The sequence below is a fragment of the Xiphophorus couchianus genome, chromosome 8, assembly GCF_001444195.1.
Source record: "Xiphophorus couchianus chromosome 8, X_couchianus-1.0, whole genome shotgun sequence".
NCBI classification, from domain to species: domain Eukaryota; kingdom Metazoa; phylum Chordata; class Actinopteri; order Cyprinodontiformes; family Poeciliidae; genus Xiphophorus; species Xiphophorus couchianus.
Genome location: NC_040235.1, coordinates 23696065 through 23720329, shown reverse-complemented (window position 1 = coordinate 23720329; position 24265 = coordinate 23696065). Strand labels below are relative to the sequence as shown.

General features: G+C 44.0%; 1 protein-coding gene across 3 annotated transcripts; it reads right to left on the bottom strand.

Annotated features, from left to right (window-relative positions):
• Positions 1–244: 244 nt before the first annotated feature.
• On the bottom strand, positions 245–24037 carry pik3r1 (phosphoinositide-3-kinase, regulatory subunit 1 (alpha)). Of its 3 annotated transcripts, XM_028024963.1 has the most exons (15): positions 23765–24037; positions 20989–21554; positions 11961–12053; positions 11774–11848; positions 11420–11551; positions 10528–10729; positions 10343–10425; positions 3634–3835; positions 3369–3549; positions 3160–3285; positions 2936–3078; positions 2666–2842; positions 2483–2557; positions 2221–2391; positions 245–2131 (listed from the first exon to the last, which is right to left on the bottom strand). In XM_028024963.1, exons 2-15 carry the CDS (start codon positions 21320–21322, stop codon positions 1942–1944), a joined length of 2184 nt encoding a protein of 727 aa, XP_027880764.1. In that variant the 5' UTR covers positions 21323–21554; positions 23765–24037; the 3' UTR covers positions 245–1941. The 3 variants fall into 3 exon arrangements, with proteins under 3 accessions (XP_027880764.1, XP_027880765.1, XP_027880766.1); XM_028024964.1 differs by lacking the exons at positions 10343–10425; positions 10528–10729; positions 11420–11551; ... (2 more) ...; positions 20989–21554; positions 23765–24037 and adding an exon at positions 6310–7573; XM_028024965.1 differs by lacking the exons at positions 10343–10425; positions 10528–10729; positions 11420–11551; ... (2 more) ...; positions 20989–21554; positions 23765–24037 and adding an exon at positions 4708–6206.
• Positions 24038–24265: the final 228 nt, after the last annotated feature.

The following is a 24265-nucleotide window of genomic DNA, read 5'->3' as shown; positions in this document are numbered from 1 at the left end:
AGCCTCTGCCGCCGCTGCCGGTTTGGAGGGGTGTGTGTGTGTGTGTGTGCGTGTGAGAAACATGGGAGGTAAATCATCCGACTCTCGTCGTCATAGTGAAAAGAGAAACAATCACATTCTGGATTCCCAGCTCATTTGTGTCAAGATTTCAACTCAACAGCTGTGACTCGGCGCGCGTGCACGTTCAGATTTCAGGAAACGCATCACACCGATTGGGTCGGTTTGGGCGTGTACCGCTTTCTCATATGAACTTTAAATAAAAGATTTTTTTTTTTTAAAAACGAGGAAGGAAAACTGTAGTTGAGCTGTTGCCGTTTTTTTTGTTTTTGTTTTTTATTTTGGGCTCGCGCCACTTTTTTTTTTTGGCGCGGTGCAACTTTGAAATATGAAAAAAAAATGAACAAAAAATTAAGTTTCTGAAATGAGCTGATCCACCCATGTAAACATTTTCTGATACAGAAAAATATACAAAGTGTAAAATGTAAATTGATCTTCTATTCTCTCATATGGGAACATATCTATTTTATAACAAAATAAATCTGTTTGGGCGGCGATATGGGGGTCGTACAATCCCAACCAGCACCGTTCTCCGACTTGCTCCTCCAACACCGGCTTCGTTCGCTCTGCACTCTTCACTGAAGCAGCTCAAACACTCAAAAGGCTCTGCCTGAGAGGAACTTTAGTTTGAAGCAAAAAAGAACAACAACAAAAAAAAGGTAATAAAATACTCATCTTTTCCATCTGTATACCAGCTGTTAAAGTCGTTTACAATAAAGTGTACGTTTCTATTATTATTCTTTTAAAAATCAGAAGCGTTTTTGTACTGTAGCTTGGCATTTTGAAACAACAACAAAAAAATATTCTCTTGGATGTTTTTTTTGTTTTGTTTTTTTACACAGGAAAAGATACTTTTCAAGCGGTAAAACAAGCTTATATTGTGGGTTTGCAACAGTTAAACAATTCTTAAGTACAAATGGAGAAAGAATTGCATAGCTGATCAGAAGAGAACTCAACAGGTACTGATCCTTTTTGGTGCGGTGCGCTTTGTTTCACGACTTTGCTCAATTTCACAACTGTACATGAAATAGTAAGTCCATTCATAGTCTCAGCCTCGTCCGACACCTTTAAGATCAGGTTTGTTTCTGCACTCTAAAGCTCGACAGCGACTGCAGGCTTTTTCTTTACCGTCTCCACTCTGCTCTTGTAAGTTCGTAGGAGTTTTTTTTTTTTTTAAAATCAAACCATTTAAAAACAAAAATTATGTGTAAAAAAAAAAAAAAAAAAAAAAAGAAGAAGAAAAAAAAAGTGCCATTTTGCTACATTTTCAGCTGATCCATGGTCTGCTGCCGAGCAGAAAAACACAAGCTAATGTGTTCCAGCCGTCCAGCGTCGCACAGTCTCCCGATTCTGTGAGTTTTGGTCACGTGGACAGTCCACACAAACACACACATAGAGGAAGGGGGAGAAAGAAAGAAAGAAAGAAATGCACGTTGATGGTGCGAGGAAAACAACAAAACAAAACAAGTCGTAGCCGGTGAGTACAGTTCCGTTTCAAGGGTTTGACTTTGTGGTTTAACATTCTGGCTGGTAAAGCGTCGAAAAAACGAACAAGCACCATATGGAAAAGGCCTCAGACGTCCTCCTCTTGGAGAGCTCAGCAGTTTCCGCTAGATTCTGTGCTCCCACAAAAACAAAAAGAAAAATAAAGAGGTCTACATTCAGACTCGCCTCAGGTTTTACGGCAAAGTCACTGAAATGTTTCAGGCTTTATTGCGTCCTTTTCCTCCGGTTTCCAAGTCCGAGCGTCGGAGCGCGTCCGTTCCGTTGTTTATTGTTTGTATTTGCTCAAGGAGTCCAAGACGTCGTCTCCTCCGGCTCCAGCCAGGTTCGTAAACCTGTGTGTCCGTGCGGAGAGGGGAACGTCCAGGGTTTGGGGGTTCCTCACCGTCTCTGCTGGGCGTACACCGGATACGCTAGCGTCACGTTCAGAGAGTCGTTGTGCTGGACCAAAGACGTGTGCTGGTAGTGGAGTACAAGTTCTTTCAATGAGCCGTACAGGTTGTACGGCTCGGCGAAGCCATAGCCCGACGGCGTCTTGTTGATAACGCAGTGCTTCACCTCGCCTTCCACGCTGTGGAGAGACGGAGAGGCAGGACAAACGGTCACCCACTTGTTGGGAAATCTAATCACGACAATAATCGTAGCTTTATGGATACGCACACAACGCTGCAGGCGTAGCACCCTGCTTTGCTGCTGTCCCGAACCAGGAATGTTCCGTCTCTCTTGCCTTGGAGCACAGCCTCGGCCTGGAGCCGGTTGATGTTGCCCAGTTTCCAGCTGCGTTCGTCGTGATGCGGGAGGTCTTCGTCGTCGTCCACCATCGAGTATTGACTGAAAGAAAACCAAAGATGTGATAGAACGTTAGTCGTGACGTTTTCTTGTCGAGGAACGTTTTCTGCGTCGTTCGGACTTGGGGACTTACTCTTCGGTGTTCTCGTTCTTGATTCCTAGCCATTCGTTGAGTTTCTTCTGTCGGACTCCTTTCTGTGTCAACCACCTGTCGGACAGGAAGCAGATGCACATAAGACACAAAGAAAGACCAGATCTATTGAGGTTACAACGCACCTCGATAAGAGCACCCTAACCCTTGACACGAAGTACTTACATCAGGTACTGGTCTCTGGTCTTGCGGAGCTGGATGAGGTCGGGTTTGATGCTGTTCATTCTCTTGTCGATCTCTCTGTAGTCCGCCGCCTGCTTCTTCAGGTCTTCCTCCAGCCTGCGCTTGCTGTCGACGATTTCGCTGATCCTCGATTTCAACTTTTCGTAGTTACCCATGATTCTGCGAACAAAAGCGACGAGTTAGCGCAAAAAACCCCAAAAACACTCTGTCAGAAGGCGAGCTAAAAACGACTAATCTCCGTAGCGTCCTCACCTTTGGATCTCCTTGTCGTTGCCTTCTCTCTTGAACTTCTCGATGTACTCTTTGCTGTACCGCTCTTGCGTCTGACATTGCTCCTCAAATATCTTAATGGTTTCGTTAAAGGCTTCTATCGCTGTGCGTTTCATTTGGATTTCCTGCAAGATGAAGAGCGGTTTTAAAATCCAAATTCCACGGTGAAAGTACCGATGCCAGTCGGGAGTGAGGCTGCGTCTCACCTGTGACGTTCTGGTGTATTCCTCGTACAGACGGTCGTATTCTTTGTTCTTCTCTTGGTACTGCTGGTGGTATTCACAAAGCTTCCTCCCCACAGCTTCGATGTTGTCCTCTTTCACCACCTGGTCCTGATGACGGATTTCAGAGTTGCGGTTAAGTTCCCGTCAAAAAGGGGAAGCGCTGTGACAATCCAGTGGGCTAGCTTCCCTACCTGCTGGTGTTTGGAGACCGGGTAAAGCAGCTTGACGTCTAGCTTGGGGTTGTACTGAGCCAGCGACTCGTTCCGATAGTGGTTGATGAGCTCTACGACGGAGCTGAAGGTCAGCGGATCCGAGAAGCCGTACTTTCCGTCGCGGTGGAAAATCTTGATGAGCTTGTTGTTGCCTCCTTTCCTGCAAGCAAACAAAGGCGGTAGAAGAGTTAAACCAGGAGTGGGACGGAAGGATAGAAAGACGGAGGAGGACGGTCCGACTCACCTCAGCGTCAGAGTGTAGTCTCCGTGCATTTTAGTCGAGGCGTCCCGCACCAAAAACGTACCGTCCGCAGTGTCCCTCAGTTTCTCATTGACTTCCTCCCGAGAGATGTCCCCCCAGTACCATTCGGCGTCCTGAAGAGCCATGTTGTTGTTCATACCGTTGTTAGTCACAGCTGTGGACTTGGGTGGTTTTGGAGGTAGAGCTGTTGGAGCAAAAATGAAAAAAAAAATAATAATAAATAGGTTGAATTCCTGGCGTCTCGGCAGCAAAATTTAATTTCCCCGACTTCTGCTATTCGAGGCAAATCAGGCTGCAGGCCTATTAGCTCTCACTCATGCCTCTCTTTCTCTCCGCCCCAATTCATCAAACTGGGATAATGAAACTCTGCCTTCTCTCCCGACAGCGAGAGAGTGGGAGGAGAGACGGAGCGGAGCGTGAGTCAGGCAGAATGAATTTCATTCAAGAAAGGAGGCTGCCTATAAATATTTCTCGCTGCAAAATGCGGGAGCGCATCCTTCTGTGAAAGCGATGCGCACAGAGGAAAACAAACGGTTGAAAACAGACGACGCACGCAAGTTTGAAATCTGCAGCCGTCGCCGGCGAACGTATCCTCTTCGGCCGGGGCTTTGGTGTGGGATGACCTGATTCTGCTCTAAAGGTTTAGAGTCAATAAATCTATGAAAGTCAAAGCCAACGGAGCCTAGCAGAGACTGGAGCTAAGGTAGGTGGCTATTTTTAACCCCACAAGTCTGCACTGCATCAACCGTTCTGCGGCGGCGGACCTTGCGGAACATCTCTCGCCTGCAACTAAAAGCAGGATTAACTTGTCAGATGCCTTCTGCAGTAACAAAATAATTGCATAAAACAGAACAGAGCGGGTCTGAGCGTCTCACCTCATCTAGAAATGCCTCCTCCTCAAACACAAACCAGACTTAATAAAAGCAAAAGGAAACAGCAGCAGCCCCAGCGACGCAGACTCCTCGTTCTCTCCACGGCAGAAACACTTTTAAAATCGCCCGATTCCCAAAAAGCCATTAAGAGGCAGCCTGCTCGGTAACGTGTTACATCACTCACCGCAGCCAATCACACAGGGGGGTCAGTCACCAACCGATCCTGCATCTTTCATTTCCTGAGAGCGATGAGGTCATTCTCCGAGCGTATTTCCTGCCGATCTACTTTACAGCGCTGCTGCAGAGCAGAATGGGATCAGACTCTCCGCTTTGCAGCTAAACTAGTGCAAAGGAAATTTTAAAAAAAAGAGCTTCCTGAAGCTCGATTCATGCTTTCCCTCGCGCATCCCTGTCTCCCTCTGCCGAGCCTGTGCACTTGCTCTCCTGCAGGTTCGCTCGCACCGCTCGCCCCTCCTCCCTGCGTGTGTCGCGCGGACGCTCGGCCCGTCCCACTGCTGGCACGCGGACAAAGCCGGCTCTGCTGCTGCAGCACGTACGCAGCTGAATCATAATGCCGGGCCTCCTCCAGCCCCCCCGTGGTCAGCATTAACCCGGGGTTCTGAAATACGTCCTGTAATCCCGCAGCATGACACTCGACGTGACGGAGACAGCCTGCCAGGTTTCCTTAGCGATGCTAAAATAGGAGCAGCTTCCTGGTAGAGAATTAGAGCTTCAGAGGGAAGCCGGTTTTCATACAGCCAGATTTGCTAAGAGGAGATTCTACTGATTTGTGAAGAAGAAGAAGAAGAAGTGAGGGATGTTCAAGAAGAGAGCGATTAGTTTAATAAATGAGAGCCTGAAACAAAACAACGAAGTACAACTAGTATGATTAGTAAGATCTGCTGCTCTCCCCCACACCTGTTGCTGCACACTGCCACTCAGCTGGCTGAAAGAAACTTAACTTTTGTGGCAAAAAGTTCTACAGAAATAAGTCCAATTCTAAATATTAATAGGTAACATTACTTCATACCTGAATCGGTCCAATATTGCCAAAAATGAATTCTAGATTAGATATTGTGACAATGCGGACGCGGGCAGATCTATTCAGTCTAAGTCTACGCTTTGTGGTCTGAGCGACTTTATGATTTATTATTTATTTTACATTATGTTTCGTATTCCTAATTGCATTTTCTGAACCATTTGGACATCTTTGTTGCAGTTCATTTGAACAAATCTCATATTTGACCTGTGAAGCTGTTGGGTTATTTGAGTGCACTGTACTGCTGCAGTTATCAAGTAAATTTGTTTTTTTTTTTTTTTTTTTTTTTTAAAAGAAACGTTTTTTAATTAGTTCAGCATTGTTTTTCTGTATCCATGCCTCAGTTAGCAGCGTCGGAAGTGAAAAAACCAACTTTTGCTTTCCTGTTTGAAACTAAAGTAATTCCATCTAGCAGTTCTCGCTCGAGGTTCCTGTCCTGTGAGAATCTCACGCCAGCGCACCTTCGGCCGGGTAAAGAGTCCTTTTACGCTTTAAATTATTTAGACTCTCTCTCGAGACGGCGCATCTAAAAATAATGCGAGGGTTTTAGAGCCGGTGTGGACCGGAGAGTTACTTATGCAGCCGTGTGCCTGAAGCAGGTCTGAGTGACGATTGGGCTTCTTTAAAAAAAAAGAAAAGAAAAAATAAAATTATATCTTTGTGGGTTTTTTCTTTTTTTTTGTAAGAGTTCGCAGGTTGAAAGTAGAGATGCATCCTGGAGTTTCAGAGTAAGAGCGTCAAACTCACGCTGTAAGTTGTGCATGTCTCAGTGGATGAAAAGTCCCTTCTGAAGCGTCTCTTTCAGTTCCACAGGTTGAATTAAATCCAGTTCGACGGAGCTCCGATTCACAGTTTGGGCTGGTCCCCCTCCCCTCCTCTTCCTCCGGTATGAGGATGCGTCTCGTTTTAATTCTTTGAAAAAGCTGCGGCTCTGCGCGCTTTCTTAATGAAATCCAGGTAATCCTCTGGGCAGGTGCTGCGTGCGACCGGGCCGAGTGTGTGACTGACTCACTCGCCCCGCTCCGTCTGACTGAGAGCGCTCAGCTTCTGCTCCGACTCTTCCTCCTCCCCTCCCTCCTGCTGCTGCTGCTCCTCCTCCCGGCCCCCACAACGTTTCCTTATCTGAGCCGAGCCTGAGGCCTGCTCACGTGGAGGCGGATGGTTAATGATTAGCAGTAGCTGCTCTGGTGTCACCCTGAATGCAGAGTCTCAGGTTTCTGTGGTCACTCCCTCTTTTTTTTCCTTCTTTTTTTCTCCTACATGTTTGTAGAGGACGAATGGGGTGGGCGTTCGGTATTATGATTAACTTGCAAAAGTTTCAAATATTTGCTGACTGAGCTGTTTGGGGAGGCAGGACATGTAGATATCCAGGCGGTGGGGAGGTTAGGTTAGGTGGGGTTGGGGGGGCCGTCTTCAGTTAATAAGAAGCGCTCTGTGGCGCAGGCCGACTTTCCAGCCAACCAAATCTAAGTGGGCCTTTTGACGCTTACTTAAAATAGGCCAGCAGTAACTGGGAGGAGGCATGCAAACACCCTTAAACACACGCACATTCACAAAACACACACAATCCGAACATGTGTGTTTACAAAGCAGGCTCCCCTCGTCTCGGTGTTTGCATGGGCCAGATGACTGAAGCCCGGCGCACCTGAGCGCCCAGGTTTGAGCGGGTCATGTGCTTTCAGACGGGCCGCCGACGGCCGGCTGTGGGCTGCGTCGAGCTGAACCGCTCAAACTCTTTCTGTAGCAAAGAGTAAAAAAAAAAAAAGAAGGTGCTGGCCCCTCCCCCACCTGTTTCTGCAGACCAGCAGTCAGCTTGGGGGTAAAATGCTATTGCTAATGAGACAAAACTGGTGTTCTGTTTATCTGTGCTACCCGTATATCCGTCCTACATTGTGGTAATGCGCTTGGGCACATCGGTGCTACGTCACATACTGCTTACTCAGCAGATTTCTTATAAATACCTCCTACCTGTGGAAGTTTTGTTTCATGTGTTTTATTTCATCGCAGATTACGGTCAACTTTATTTAACTTATTTCATACCTGGCTTTCATTAAGCTGCTGTATTATTACATGACAGGCAGCTCATAAATGGCTTTAGTTTTGCTGTCTGCAAAGTCGTTGCTACTGTAAACAAGTCTTTGTTTGGCGGTTTATCAGGACGTTGTTTTTTGGGCTATTTTGTCCCCATATTTTAGTTTATCATTATTATTATTAAACTTTGCTAAATAGTTGTGAGATTGAAGCTGTGTAACAGCCGTGCAATATTGGTGTATATTAATTATATCCTATCATTTCAGGAACACAATGACCTGCGCAGTTCGGTGGACACGTTGTGGCTGCGCTGCATTTTTAAAGTCTGTCATACAACGGATTAATGCGCAAAAAAAGAGCTGCGGTTTATTTAATTCCAATAAAAACCTGCTTCCCCTGTCTGACACTGTTTTATTCTTACACCTCTGTATCTAAAATAGATTTTAACAGGTAGGATATTCTAGTGAAAGGATTACTATAGCTTTTCATTTTAAACGGGTAGAATAAAGGAAGTGATCTTGTGGTTTCGTCATGTATATAAATTGTTCCAATGCTAAGCTAAGCATAACTCCTAAGCTTCCACTTCAGTCCCGTCACTCAAATAATGTTATCCAATATATTTAATATTAACACAACCCGCTATAGTTTTCCGTTTGTCCACATGACGGTAGCAGTTTTGGACGCGTAGCACTGACAGATAGACTTGGCTACGGTAGAAAAATCTGACGAGGTAGCATAGTCAGAACAACGGACATCTGAAAATATTTCTGGTCCCAAAAACATGCGACAGCGCCGTTTCAAAGCTAAAGCTAGCATGCTACAAGTAGCAGAGCAGCTAGCCCAACTAAGCTAATAGTTACCAGATTGCTAAGTATGGCAAAAACAAATTAGCTGCCATCTATTCTATTTTTTTATTTATCTGTTTTGCTTGAATCTATGTATATAGAAATGAAAAAATATAGGTAACAATTGATGCTAATTTCTAGGTAATACTAATTTTGCTTATATTTCCTGATTTAAATATCAGAAAACATAAGAAATATCAGAAAATATTTGGCCAATATGTAAGGCATTTTGATCAGATTTTGTTTTTAAATGTGTTTAACTAATTCACTTTATTGTGAGAATCATATTTTGGCATCTTTTTTTAAAATTATTTTTGCAATAGGTTTGTATTTTGAAAAGGTTTCTATTGAAAGCTAGGCTAGGGTTGTTGCTATAACAACAACCCTAGCCTAGCTTTCGGGGTTGCAGCTAAGAATTATTTTTAGTAATCCATTATTCTATCAATAATTTTAATGATTAGTTGGATTTAAAAAATGACAGTTTCTTTATACAATATTAGAAATATCTTAAAAGGCGCAAGCAAAAAAACAAATAATTCATCATTTTATTGTCTAATATTCAAAACCACTCCATTCAAATTCCCTTAGAGAATTTGAACTATTGGTTACATTTCTGGCTTAATTACTACTCTGTTCAGCAAATTGACTTTTTTAGTCTGTACATTCCAGGTAACCATTACTCGTTGACTAAACTAGTCGTCTATTCATCATGATGAATGAATGAATGATGAATAGATGAATCGTTTCAACCCTACAACCTTCCAAATATAAATCTAGAATCGGGGAACAAAAAGCATTTCCATCCATCCGTCCATCAAAATGCTCTTGCAGGTGCAAATTACTGACAGCAGAGACCAGTCTAAGCACAGCCGTGTTATAAATAGCCCTAACAGGTAATAAAAATGTTTTAACAGCCACGGTCAGTCTATGGTCCGGGGGCGAGCCAACAACAGCGCTTTTAACAAGCCCTGTAAAAACAGAAGTGTCACACGCAACACACTGCTGCCTCCTACCACAGCAGCTCTTTCTCTCTCTTTCAGCCCCCCGAAGCAGACCACCGCCGAAAACTTTACAACTATTTAACTTCAGTTTCCAGGCTGACCGTGAGAAAATGGACCCAGACAGACGAAGCGCAAAATCACAGAACAGTTTGCAAACTGGTTTAATCCGGTTAAAATGATTTAAAAAAAAACTCCAAAAAAACCCCCCCTGACATCCAGAAAAACCAAGTTTGTGATGACGCATGCTTGGAAGCACCTCAGCTGTGACCAAACCCTCCACAAACACTAAACTTCCTATCTCAAGTTACTTTCTTCAATCTAAAATTGCTAAATTATTCCTCAAACAGATTTGATAGCATTCAGGAAATGTAAGAACCGCTGGCAGTCGGGTCGTTTCATATGAGTTTTCTATTTTTTAGGCATCAGAAGAAGCTCAGGTCTGATCAAACTGAAAAATATGAAACATTTACGCTCTGCCTGGATTACTTTGCATTACACAAATTGGAAAAGCAGAATTTGAGGAGAGAAATATTCCTTATTTTGCTAGAAAAACATCTGGATGCACTGAAATCCAAGCGAGACTCATAAAAAACAAAAACCTCCAAAATAACAGCTGGATTTTTCAAAACTGCACTGAAATCCTGCAAGAAAATTTGACACTTTCAATTCAAATGCACCTAGATGTTGCAATCTGCAGCCTGCTGCAGCTGCAGGTCCCAGCGCTTCGAGCGGAGCTATTAATAGCTCAGCTCTCAGTCAAGAGTTGTGCAGCAGTGTAATGCCCACGGGGAGCTTAACGTTCTGCACCGTCTAATAAATAATGCGCCCATCTCTAAAAGAGGCGACGCAAAGTGCGAGCATTCGATGTAAAGTTAGTAAATGATGGATGACCGGAGCGGGTACCTGGAGCTGCTTGGCTCTCGCTCCACTCGCTGGTCACCAGCACCTCAATGATCTTGATGAAAGCATCCAGACTGGGTTCGCAGCTGTGGGAGGGGAGAAAAGGGCAGGTGTGGGGGGTTGAAGGTCAAGTCTCAAATGCAATTTGTCTGGATTTTTTATTTTTTTCCCCGACGAGTGATGTTCACCTGGTGGGCTGCTGCCTGAAAAACACGGGGCTGAAGATCTCGCCCAACGATCTGGCGCTGAGCTGGTTCTTGGGCGCGTTCTGGCAGACTCTAGAGAAGTGCCTGAGCAGACACTGCAGGGCGAGCCAGTACTGGGGCGGCAGGGTCGGGGAGCTGGCGATGCGGCGCAGCAACTGGGCGCATTCCTCGGGGTTCGCTGCCTCTGTCGGTGGGGTGAAGGGGGACAAAAAAAAATAATTGTTCGGGTCAAAAGAAAATGAGATGAAACACAACTGGGAGCGTCTCTGGCTGAAGAGCGACACGAAATGAAAGCGTGATCTTCAGACAATGAAGAGATGGAACAAAAAAAACAGAGAGAGAGAGAGAGAAAAAAACAGTCATGCAGTTTGTCTTGGAAACCGCTGAGAGAGTGTGTGGTTGAGAATGAGCGTAAGGTACACTAGCAGGTGATTGGCTGCCTGGAGATGGCAGAGATAAACTTTCAGGCTTGTTTTAGTTCCTATTAACCACAGATATCCTGTTTCTGGCCATGTGACAGCAAGAGAATGCAATGCAACAGAACACAATGCAACAGAACGCAGTGAGGTGCGACTTTTCTTCTTTTTTCTTCTTCCCTTTGCTTTGCAAAAAAAAAGCAGAAAAGTTCATTCAAAGTTAAAGAAAAAAAGCAGGGCATGAAGCATGCATGATTTGAACTTTGCATGTTTTCAATTGATGAAGTCAAGAACCCAAAGGAAGAAGTGGAGAGCGGAGGAGTTGTTTGTGGGTTGTTTTTTTTTTTCCATCTCACAGAACGTGCTGTACGGTTTGGGGACATCACGTCAGCGTTTCACGTGCCACGCTTCGAGGCCGTCTGCACAGCGAATGAACGCGACGTTGGGTCGGCTCTCACCTTTGACGGCGTGGACCATCTGAGCGTGGAGGGCGGCCGGGACGACGGGCTGGGGCAGATCCTGCAGGTACCTGCGCAGGCCGTCGCACAGGGTGGGCAGCTCCAGCTGGTCCAGCTCGGCGGCGGGAGGATCTGAAACGCAGCAGCTCGGTTTGTGAGAAAACCGCGAGCTCTTTGAGTCGCTAACGTCATGTGTGTGCAAACACAAAACCCCTTTTATTTTCTGAAACTTCCTCTGTGTGTGTACTGGTCTCGTTTTGCTGACTGGAACGTTACAAGGTTCACACACACACACACACAGACTCGAGCTGATTGGGGAGTGGAAAAAACAAAATAAAATAAAAACATTCTTACCACAATCATAATACTGCCTGACTTCGAGTCCACCTCCAGCGGTGAACGTGCGATACAGAGTCGGGTTATCCGCACCTGTCAAAAGGAGAACACTGACGTCACCCCGTGTGATTCTGCCAAACTGGTCACCGATCGACAGAGTCTACTGGGACGTGAGGGGGAAGGCGGGTTGTCATGGCAGCCTCACCTTTCCTCTCGATAGCTTCCAGGAGTCTGGTCAGCAAGGGCGGGGCGGTCTCAGGGAGGAAAAACTGCTCCGTCAAGTCCGCCAAACAGACGCCTGAGGAGACAAAGGTCAACAGAGGGAAATATTAAAATCAGTGGCTTCATATCAAACAGACCTTTCACATGTGACAAGCATGGTTTAGTCTAGGGTGACTAAAATAATACGAGGCAGCAGCCTCGTGTAAACGTAGCCCTAAAGATCAGCGATCAGCTGGAAAACTTAATTTGGATTGCGACAACCTGAATACAGGCGTTCCAATAGTCCTTTTAACAGCTTTACTCTCAGCAATAAAGAATTTGAACAAGACTTGTGGCTCTTTGCAGCTTCTCCAAAGTTATTGCAATTTCTCACTGTAAATGCTCTCCTTTCTTGCATGAAATCCCCTAAAATACATCGAAGTTTGTGGTTGCGTGTTCAAGGCGTAGCAATAATTGTGCGAGGCACCGTTTCTCTCTGACTGAAAACACATAAGCTCTCAGGGGATTTCAGTAGGCGCAGTAATTCTCGAGGTGCACACTCATGGATTGTTTCTCCGTTATGCGAGGTTGGGGTTATTCCTGCAGTTTTCACACTTGCGTTTTCAGAAAGGCTTCTCACATCTCTGTGTCAAGCTAAGAAAAATGCAAGGAAGTCTTTATTGTGGCGACAGTTTAATTTCTCCCAAGAAAAATGACGTTTGACACTCTAAACAACAACAACGACGACAAAAATACAGATATATCAGATGGCGGCAATTCTTCTGAACCAGCTCAGGTGTTTGACCAACAAGCCACTCTGAGGCTTCAAAGGCGGCAGGTACATGGCCGGAGAGCGCCTTTCAAAAGGTGAAAAGAAAAGTCTGATTCAAGAGCAGGAGGGGCTGAGCGCTCAAGTCAGGGTTTGGTGGGTTAAGGAACTAAGCAAATATCCTGTGACATGAAGTTAGCCAGGTCTCTGGGTATTTTAGTTCTTTACTTATTTTGCCTTTAGAACTTTGCAGCCAGGTGCGGACATGAAAGGATGAAGGATTTGGCCGGGGTTTTTATTTGGATTTTGTAAAGGCGTATTTTGAAAAAAAAAAAAGTAAAAAGGGATTTTTCCTGAAAGGCTCGACTGTTTCAACACCGAGACTCTGAGTCGGTGAATGGAACCTTTCTCCAAACTGTATTTTCCTTTCTGCCCCTCTAAAAAAAAAAAAAAAAAAAAAAAAGTCAATTAAAAAAAATCTGCCTTTAAAAGAAGAAAACGAACAAGTGCAGCTCTCAGTAATGCATGATAATTATCACAGAAGCATTGCTTACTTCCAACAAACGCGAGGGGGTCGGGAAGGAAGGGGGGGGGGTTCAATCGAGCGAATAATGAACGGCTTCGACCGAATCCACATCCTGAGACCAGAGGGGCTGGTGGGTTGCGTGTGAAGAAACTGGATTACTCAAGTCCCTCTGACCACATAACACACAAACCTTCGTCGAGGACAAGTGGTCATCTGGAAGACATTACTGGAAATGCAAAACCAATGGGACGGGGGAGGCAAGGGGGCGGAGGGTTCGGAGAAGTAGCAAACTTTTAGATGGAGCAAAGTTTCCCTAAATAAAGATGGGAGACATGCGGTGCCACCATCTCTCACCTTGGAAGTGTAAGCTACTCCCCCTTCCTCCCCCCGAACAACAAGACATCCAACACGGATCTCCTCCCGCGGCCAACCTCGTCTTTCCGGGAAAGGAAACCCTAACCCGGCTGCTTTCCCTCAGATCAAACCCATAAAAATAACAGATCAAAAGAGGAGAATGAGTCGCTGAATGCTTAAGCAGGGATCCAAAAACCTTCCGATCAAAGTTGCAGATGCGCTTTTCCTGCGTATTTTCACGTACAGATCTGCCGGTCTGCTCCAGACAAGGTAGGGCGATAACTGCCGCAACAAGACGGATCTTCAAGGTGATCCAGGGTCCCGTGTTTATTGGGGGGGGGAGTGGGAGGGCATGAGTGGCACAGCACAGACTGGAGATAGAGTTGCTTCTTAGTACTGTCAACGGCATGACGGGTCTGGCATCCGTAGAAATGTATTGAGTGTCCGGGAGGCAAAACATGGCAGAAATGCTCTGAGCAATCGCCGACGATTCCTCAGACGATCCGATGATAGACAAGCCTGTGCTGGGCATGGCTTGTAACCAGGGAAACGCAAATAATATGCTCTGTTTATTTAAAGTTTGATAATTGTACTGGCAAAATAAATTGTCCCAGGGTACATACACAACCGGTTTAATTGTTTTTACGACTGTTTGCTTTGATGTGTCGACGTCTTTGCACAGGAGGGCGGATCGGTGCCATAAGCTGGCCTTCTGTAGACAGAGAACTGAATAATCTGATGCAAACCCTTCTGTGGTGAAAATCCTTCTGTTGATGCATAATTTATAATGTCAATGTATAATGTTGAGTTTTGGAAGTGTTAAGTAGGTCACAGCGTGACCATACTTGTGATGCATGAAACAGGTTGTTCTTGTAAATGACTCAAGAGATTTTTCACGGATAATAAATAAAGCATTATGTTATATAACATTATTTCACTTCACCTGTATAATAAATAGGATTTGATTCCCACATTCAGTATAATAGATATGTGCAGTGGTTCCCAAAGATTTTCTGGGCCCCCCTGTGGATTACAATAAAATCCCCCCCAAAAGGAAAAAAATAAATAAATAAATCAACTGGGCTCACACATCGTTCAACCAGACATAAACCTATACACATATTTTGTTTTCAAACTCCACTGAAGTTTATTTCAAACTACAGGTTGCAACAAAACACACTACAAACCATCTTCACATTGAAACACTTTTGTGTAACCGTTTTTTCGTTCATCCATTCCGCTTCCCGTGCCCCCCCTGCAATGGCACTGCGCACCCCCCGGGGGGCGCGCCCCACACTTTGGGAACCACTGTATTAGTGTAACCTGTTTGTCTTGTAAAGTGTGTTTAGGTGACATGTTTTTTGTGAAGTCGGTGCTTTAGAACTGAACCAAACTGAACTGAAAGTTAGTTCAGTTCACTTCTAACTGCTAAACTTATCAAGTTTTGTTAGTTCAACTAGAAGAGACCATTTTCTTGTGTATTCAGACAGCTTAAATAGTTGCATGGCAGCACGGTATGAAACTTTTGTAGCTTTTTCAAGAGAGACTGTTTCTGCGGCAATGTGGAAAAGAATAGCAAGGCGACGGTGGCCTCCTAAACATGCCTCTACAAGTGTGCATGCTTGGCTTCAGTCAATCAGCAGTCAGTGAGAAAGACAGACAGACTGAGGAAGTCTTTGCAGCTGCCACTCGTAGAGCTGCGGTGTGCTGCAACAGGGGGTTTTGGTGGGGGTACAATCTCACCGGCTCAAGTGGTATGTCTGCAACGAACAAAATGTAGACTGTGGGCAGAGGGAGCCGTGAACTCGCTAAAGATAGCTCACTAGTTGGGATAAATTTAGAGAGTCTGCTCTGGTAACTACCATTTTCAGGTTCCTCCTGGTCTGGAAGAGGTCGAGCTGGGACTCAGGAGTTGAAATCAGAGGACCAGTGCAAACAGCTGAAACAACCGGCTGTGCAAAAAAATTTTTTTTTAAAGATGTTCAAGACTTCACTGGAAACTAATATTACATGGAACATACTGCTTAGAATCTGTTTTAACCACAAAAAAAGATGCTACTGCGATGCACAGTAGAGGATATTAAAGGCAGACAATGTCTCCTCCTGGTGGAGAGAAGATGCAATGCAAAAGAAAAGGAAGAACCAATAAGAAGATCGTTGCTAGAGGGTGAAAATTAACCCTTTGTGTGCATGTGTGTGTGTGAAGACTCACCACTAATGACTATTTTTCTAAAGCCAAATCCACCATAAAAAGTCTTACTTAAAATAGAAGAATAGAATAATAGGGCTATATATCCCAGAATGCATTGATACCAATGTTTCCTGTTAATACCAACAGTTTTTGAGTTAAGACACAAATTTTATTCCATTTTTGCACAAGTTTAGAACCCCATCTGGCATACACGTTAGACAGTCATACCCGACAGCGTCAGATCAGATAACAGCTCTATAGCGACAGAGTGAGCTATAATCTCGATGTTTTGTTTGACCACAACGGTTTTTAAAAGACCTGCTGCCTCTGAGTTGTGCTGAAGGGGTGTGCTGCTGCTGCGCGCTAATGGCTACAAGCCTGTGCATTCAGAAGACGTGTGCAATGCTGTGTGAGCCAACCGGAGGAAGGAAAACATGTGGGCTGAAAATAAAAGTGCTTAGAAGGAGCGGAAGTTGTTTTTTTTTTAATATACGCATTTATGCAACGCATGTCCGTTTTAGGTAACGGAATCCATAAACCGTTTTGGTGGAGCTTCTCTGTATCTTCCAGATATTGTCTTGTTCTAATCTGACCTCTGTCCTGTTGCTCTCCTTCCAAGTCCACCAAACACACTCACACACACACCCACACTGTCCCAGGCTTCATTTCCTCTCCTTCCTTCAGACATTGACTGACTCAGGTAAAGATTTGCCAATTCAGACTTCAGTCCTTGCACACAATCAGGTAATGAAAAGGCTATGCACACGATTCCATGTTATGTCTTGAGTGGATTTGCACTCTAATGCAATTTGGTGGCATGTGTGTGCATGTGTTGGTGTGCATGTGTGTGTGTGTATGTTGTTAGTGGGGTGGGTGGGTGGAGAGAAAATATTACATTTACAGCGGTGATCTTATTGAGCTTCAGAATTACATTACAGCCCAGGACAGCAGTTTCGACACACAATGGGTTCATGTGAAAGTGTTCCTAGAAGCGAACGTAACAAACGTAACCATGTTAGCATGTTAGTACAGTTCACTGCAGTTCAGCAAACACTGAAAGGATAAGAGGAACGTTTATTAAACATGTTTTTGTTCTAATCAGATCTCGGAAACAGGGAGGAGTCAAAAATACAATTAAATCCAGCTGGAGTCCAACGAATTTATCACAGTCAGACTCTCAGGACGTAAGCCAACATTTACCAAAATAAAAAGACTTAAAGGGCCGGTGTTATGCGTTTACAAGCACATAGTGCTATTTTATCACGCAAACAATTACCAGTGTTACTTTCAGTTCTTATTAAAATAATGTATATATAAAATGTGACTTAAAACATCTTGAAATTGGGCTTCTGTCTCTTTAAGAAGCTCCTGCTTTTTCTGACAAACCGCCTTCAGGAAGTCATCCCGACATTACTCCATAAAGTATTTAACAACATTTTACCAGTGTTTCACTGAAATGTAGCTCCTATAATGAACTCAGCAGATGTGCAGTTCCACCAGGTGTTTGCTAATTGCTGCTGGCTAGTCTGAAGGAGCTGAGTGGGGAAGTGGTCCTCAAGCTCGGGCGCTTGGAAACTGCAACTCTGGGGCGGAGCTTTGTGGAGAAAGGCAATTTTTGGCAAGACAAAACGTTTAGTCAACCCCGAATGGTTGCCACGGGAGATTCAAGGACTCTTCAAACATCCAAGAAAGACTCATAGCAACACTCCCAGTATGTTTTGTTTTTTTAGGGCTAGTATAACGTCATAACGTGATATAAAGCTCAAAAAAAGTCAATTTTACATAATACTGCCCTTCAGCCCAAGGAAAATCAACTATTTCTTACAAATAGCAAAGAATAAATCAGAAAAACTAATTATCCGCTAGTGTAAAGCTGCCGAGGTGAGAGTTAACGTTTTATTTTCTGGTCGCATTCTCTACTGTTACTGTAATCAGCACTTAACACAATACAGATTCATCACAGAGCTATTAATCAGTCTACCGTGCAGTCTAAAGCATCAATACACTGCATGCATAACTGCAACAACAGCAGCAAAGATCACACCAGGACCGTGTGCTGTTCTCAATCTGCTACTGACTTGGATGATGGTAACAATGTGTGACTTTTCCTTCAGGGGGGGAGAAAAAAATATAGCCACTGCCAAAGTCAATAAACACCATAATTTACAAGAATTAATAAAAAATAAAGTGACTGTGTTGAATGGAGCAGATGTCAGGCTGAATGCTAAAGAGGCCCAGAGAAGGAGAGCTGCATTAGCTCAATCTGCTGCTATGTGGAGGACCGACCCATCCAAACACCCACCAGCTCCCTTCAGTGGCACTTTTTAGCAACTTTTTCAATAAACACAAATGAAACTCGTGGGCTTTTTCTTTTCTTTTTTTTTTTTTTAGATAGTTTTGGTAATGTGCCAATGCGACAGACAGCGTCGAATATTTCCTCAAACAAGCCCGAGCATGCCCACTTAATCTTGTGACAACATGCAGAGCAGCAAGCAATCACTGTCCTCCAGCATTTACACCAAAACTGAGAACTAGGAAGTTAAAAAAAAAAAGAAATATGGGTGTTGCCTAAACAATTCATATGTAACTTCGGTGGTGACCTTTGAAAAAAAAAAAAAAAAGGTTACGCGTCAGACCACTCCTGACGCGTAACCTCGTTACGCACTCGCGTAACGAGTGCCTTCCACTCGGCGGGCCCAAACACATGCATGTTGTCTTAACTCAGAAGCCCTGGCGAAGGAGCAACACTTTAATGTTTATAAAAAAACAAAGAGAGAAGAGAGAAAAAAATAAGAGGTAGTGAGCTGGAATGAGCCGGAATAGTTTCCCAGCCCTGCCCTCCTCTCCTCTCTCCACATCTGCTGCACTCATGTAAACTCCCTCCTCCCCCCGTGGCACAGAGAAGAGAGGCCCCCTTTCTAAGCCTCAACTCTCCACCTCCTTTGCCCTCGCAGAGCTGACTGTAGGCGCTATGAAAACATTAAAAAAAGGGAGCAGAAGGAAGGAGAAGAAGAAGAAGGGGAAAAAAAAAAAACTGGTGTAGGAGGAAGGGAGTTGGATCCCCTCAGTGGTGGGCGATAAATCACAAACACTCTGGGAGCAACAGGACCCTCTTCAAAGAGCCCTTGAGCATGGTTCCTCCCATAGCCCCCCTCTGGCTGCCCTACTCCCCTCCTCCTTTCTAGCACAACGCTCTCGCTCTGCCCCCCCCCCCCACCAACCTCAGGGCGGCACCTCCCCTCCCCGTTCCTCTCCTCGCCCGGGACACAGAGACTTTTCTTCTTCTTCTCCCTGCGCTAAAATTCTCCACTCGCTCCAGGCTCAGCCCTGCGATGCAGCCATTCAAACCCTCCCCCCCAAACGCAACCCGGCAAAGAATTTCACAATCGCACCACAAAAAGAGCAGAAACTGGAAACCTGGCAACTACGGCGGCTCTTTAGGTGCGCAGCGGAGTTTGAGCCGCCGCCTCCTTCAAAAAGCAAAAAAGCAGAGACCGGTTTTAATTGCGCTTCATAGTTGCGGCCGGCGCATCCCCCCGCCCTCCCTTCACACTGCCGAAACATAAAATATTACCAAGTTTTTTTGTGTGTTTTTTCCAAATATCTTAGCACACTTGAAATAAGAAAGCTAACTGAAAAGTAATGTTTCAGTAGGATGCATCAGTTTGTTTTAAGTAAAAAAAATTCTTAATATTGATGAAAAAGTGACAGCATTTCACTCATGGGAAAAATGTCTTGCTGTAGGTGAAATAATCTTCCTGATTTTCATCAATATTGAGGAACTACTGACTTAAAAAGAGCTCCTATAGCTGCTGAAAAGTTATTTGTATAGTATTTGAAATATATATTTGAAGTAGAAACTAGACATATATTTAAAAAAAACCACACATGGTAAGATTTTGAGTTTTTGCATCATGTTACGAATACTTCTAATGTTAACAAATAAACTGTGCAAGTTTCAGTTATAAAGCAACTAGAAACTGAAAGTAACCAGGTAGGAAAGTGAGCAGCGAGGGGGGAGAATAATAGAGGAAAATGTCCCTTTTGTGTTGGTTTTGGTTGGACTGATGGCGAACACTGGGTGCTTTCTGCTCACATGCTCAATCGGTGACATTGTGTTGTTGCGATAGCCACAAATTCAGTCCAACAACGGACACTCTGTGCAGCATTTTGCTTTCTTTTCTTAGGAAAAGAAGAAAAAAAAAAGTCCCAAGCTTTTCACATTCGACACTTGTGGTTTTGCTGCTTCGCCGTTCGCACTCTGTGGATCGCAGGTTGAAACCAGACACACCAAATGACTAAAACACAGTTAAAAGGACTGAAAACGCAATGACTAAATAATGAGATAACTCATTGGATTTTTCTGGCATTAGAATTATTGTGGGGGGGGGGAGGGGGGTTCCCCCGTGAAGATATTAGAAATAAATTAAGTAAACTTCTGGCTGCAGACGAAACACGGTGGTGGCAGCATCATGCTACTCAACCTAAATTCAAGTCAGAATTGTGGCAAAATTTGGAGTAAATTGGCGTTCAGACGTTATACAAGTGAGTTTGTTTCACAACACTGTCAGTCTCTGCTTTTCTATAACTAGAAGAAACATGTTCCTAAAAAAAAAACTCAAAATAGTAGCAAAAGGTGCTTTAAAAAAAACCCCTATCTGCATATTTCACACTATTGCTTTAAGTTCATGGCATAAAATATCAATTATTGACAGTTGCTAAGAAAGATGAAAAGCAACAAAAAAAGATTGGGAGGTTATAGTTACATTAAAATCAGTCTAGTGTTTTATTATCTCCTCTGTTTTTCAGAGTCTTGTAAAAACAAAAAAAAATTCTGAGAAGAGCCTATGACTGGTTGAATGTCCCGATACTTCACCAAAACAAAACAACAAAAAAACACACAAAAGGGAACCTGTTTAAACAAAAAGACTAAAGAACTTCTTTTTTTCCCCGTCTTTTTGCTTCCACTTACAAACCAGCTTGCCTCAACATGCCCAGATCCATAGATCTGAGCATTTTTCTTAGCGCTGATAAGGAAATTCCAATCTCCCACGATGGAGATTGAGAAAAATGGATGATATCCACAGAGGCAGTGCCCCTCTGGCAACCTGAGCTTCACTCTTTTTGGATTCTCATTCAGGGCTAAGTTCAAGTTGAAGTTCGCACTTGTACGTTAAAAAACAGAAGCTCACCTTGATCCGAGTCGGAGTCCTCTGCCTTGAAGGAACCTGGAGCTACAGGTAAGGGTCTGAGCGGCCTCGGCTTGGGCGTTGGCGGCGAGACCCACTTCTTCCCCACGTACTCCACGTACGTCCCGGGGAAGTCGCCCTTCTCCTGCGTGGTTTCGTTGAAGCCCGGCAGCCAGCCGATCTTCTGCGGCTGCTGCTCCAAGCCGTCACTGTAACCGAGGGCGACCAGGGCTCCCTTGCTCACCAGCAGGATGTCCCCCACGTGCAGGTCGATGTCCTCCTCCCGCTCCTTCTTGTACTCGTACAACGCTCTGTACTGGTATCCTTCCACGCTCATGTTGAAAGGGGGTCGATTTATTGTTGTTGTTGTTTTTTTTTCTTTTTTGGTGACTTTTTGGCTACTAAAGACTGAACAGAGACGAAGGTCGTCTAGCTCGTCTTCATTCTCTCACAGCTCCGGTCTGATGTCGACGCTCTGCTGCGCTCCTCGTGCGTCACCGCGCGCCGCGCACCCCATCAGTGAACGGCCCGCAGCCGTGACGTTGAGCGTGCCTATCCAGACCTGAAAGCTGAGAGGAGAGGCCATGTTGGGTCACAGTTTCACCAGACGGCTCAAGCCAACGTCACGCGTGCACAGCGTAACCTTTTTAGCTAAGTGTCTGAGAAACCGTAAAAGTGGCGGTTAAAGAGGTTCTTTGTAGTTTGATAAATGCGCCATGGTTTTACAGTGTTTACATAAATGGGGTTTTTAAGTTTACAGGATGTAAAATCTTGTGTTTAAGCTAAAAGAAAAATCTAAAAATCTGAAAAGTACAGGAAGTTACTCTATTCAGTCTCAAACTGTTTTTATTAGCTGTGCCAAGAGCTTGTAGGGGCAAATAAAAACAGACTAAAATGATTGTGCCTCTTGGTCTAAATCAGTTGAGATGTGAAGGAGCCGGAGTTGAAACTTTGAAACATTGTGAATGCTGAAATATGACTGTATTGATCGGTGACACTGCTAAAGACTGGACACATAGCTCTTTTTGTTTTATTGTTTACATTTTATAAGAGCTGCACGAGAAATCTAACTGCAGCCAATACATAAACAATACTTGAGTAGGGTAGTATATTTCAATTTTTTTATTCTTTCATGCTCAGCATATCTATAACATACATATCCAGCTTGATGGTCTTCACCTCTTTCTAACTCCCACGTTTCATGTATGATGTTTTTTTTATGTGTATTTGATGTATGTTTTGTAATTCAGTTGATTTGAGCTTAAATATCCCATTGTGAAAAAAAAGCATCTGCATAGCTGCTAAATAAATATGTATCATCTACATTGAACAAGCTTCAGCCAGAAACGTCTCCAAAAGACACCAAATTTGACGCTTCTAAAAGCCTAGGAGCCTACTGTCAGCCAGCAACACGTGGGGGAGGGGGAGGGCTGCATTACACTATGCATCCTGCAGCCAGATTAATAAAAAATAAATTTTAAAAAAGCTGATGACTCTAGCACTTTCTCTGACATTTACACTTTAATTGCGACAAAGGAAACTTACAGCCTTTTAGAGTATGGGTAGAGATATTTGAATTATGGCATTCTGACATTTTTGCAAATATGTGGAGAATATCAAGATTTTCAAAGTGGCATTGTTCAAAAATGTTGGTAGGATTTCTACCATGATTCCTTACATTATCTATAGCAGACTGTAGATATACATATATAGATAGGGCTGTTTGGACATAGATAAATATGTGTGGGATGATAAAATAAGAGCTATTGGAGCAAACATCACTGATACAGTTATCGAAGGGGCACATAAAGTAAAATGTACTTTAGATTTGTCAAGATAATGTATTCAGTTAGTTTCTTTACCGTCTTTGTTTTGTACATACGGATGATGTGTAGTTTTCTGTGAAAGCTATCGAGATTTATTCTTTTCCAATTGTATTTTACTGCATGTACGCCGGTTCCCACAATAAGCGCATAAAGGGTTGTTGTCTAATGTCTTCAAAAGTTGTACAAAATGTTCTGTGCAAATGAAGATTTCATCTGATTTGCATAAGCATCCCACAGACAGAGTAGGGTAAGGAAGTTTTTGTTTTGCCTGCGAAATGGTAAAAAGGATAGAAATCATTTGATTTTTTAAAAGAAATGGCCAAGTTAGAAATAAAGGTGTTTTGTTTTCTTTTTAAATCCTTTATATGCACGTGTATTTTTTTTATTTTATTTTTTTACTTTTGGTGCCACTGAAATATCTCCAGGGCAGACCTTGTCATCTGCCAAGAAGACAAGCGTCTTAAAAGTGAGTGATTCACTGCACTCCAGACTGCGTTATTACCATGAACCGGTTTTTAATGGCTCCTCTTTACCGTCTGTGGCATGCAGAGCTGCACGGCTAACATTTATCACACACGGTTCCTCTCACATGTGCCTTATATCGCCTTCCTAATCTAGAAAACACCAGCAGTTTTGTTGGATAGTTTGCAAAAACGTATTGCAGGCAAACCGGTGTGCTTTTGGATGAGAGTCCGAGATCGCCTGCAAAAAAAAAATGTTAATGGAGTAGTTGGCTAGCTAAATGGGCAAGAAGAATGAAGGGAGAGACAGAAAGAGAGAGAGAACAAAAAAAGCTACGTATGAAAGTTAAGCAACGACGGAAAACAGCAAGAGCGCAAGGTAACTGCTTTTCAGAAACATTAACTACATAGATATTCGACTTTTGCTAATAAGAACTAGGCGTAAACATTTTAGCTAGTTTAACTTAGGGAGTGCGAAGAGCAGCGACTTACCGACTGAGTGTGCAATCCTCCCGCAAGCGATTCCAGTGAGTCCTCCTCCTCCCTCCACGCAAAATGGCTTTCAACTTCGAAAAACTACCAGCGAATGGAAGCCCAAACACATCCTTTACCTGCCTGCTTGAAAACGACGAGTCTCCCGCGACGGTCTAAATCCGATTTAAGGACTAGAACAAAGTGTTACGACACACGCAGCCAGGCGACATAACGGCGCAGCTCACCGTCCCGAACAAATGTTCCCTTCAACGTTCCCCCGTCCCCCCCCTTCTTGGCCGAAGAGGGGCGAGAGCAGGCGTTTGACGCTGATTGGTCGAAACAGCTGTCAGCCAATGGCGTCATGAAATTGGACCAATCCGGTTCCCGCAAAAGCCGACACTCCCCCCTTCTACTTTACTCTCGTAGGCAACATGGAGCGCGTATAGAAATTACATAACTACAACTCGTAGCCCCAAAGTTGTACGCCATTGTCGTTGTAAGCAAGAAGCACAAAGCAAT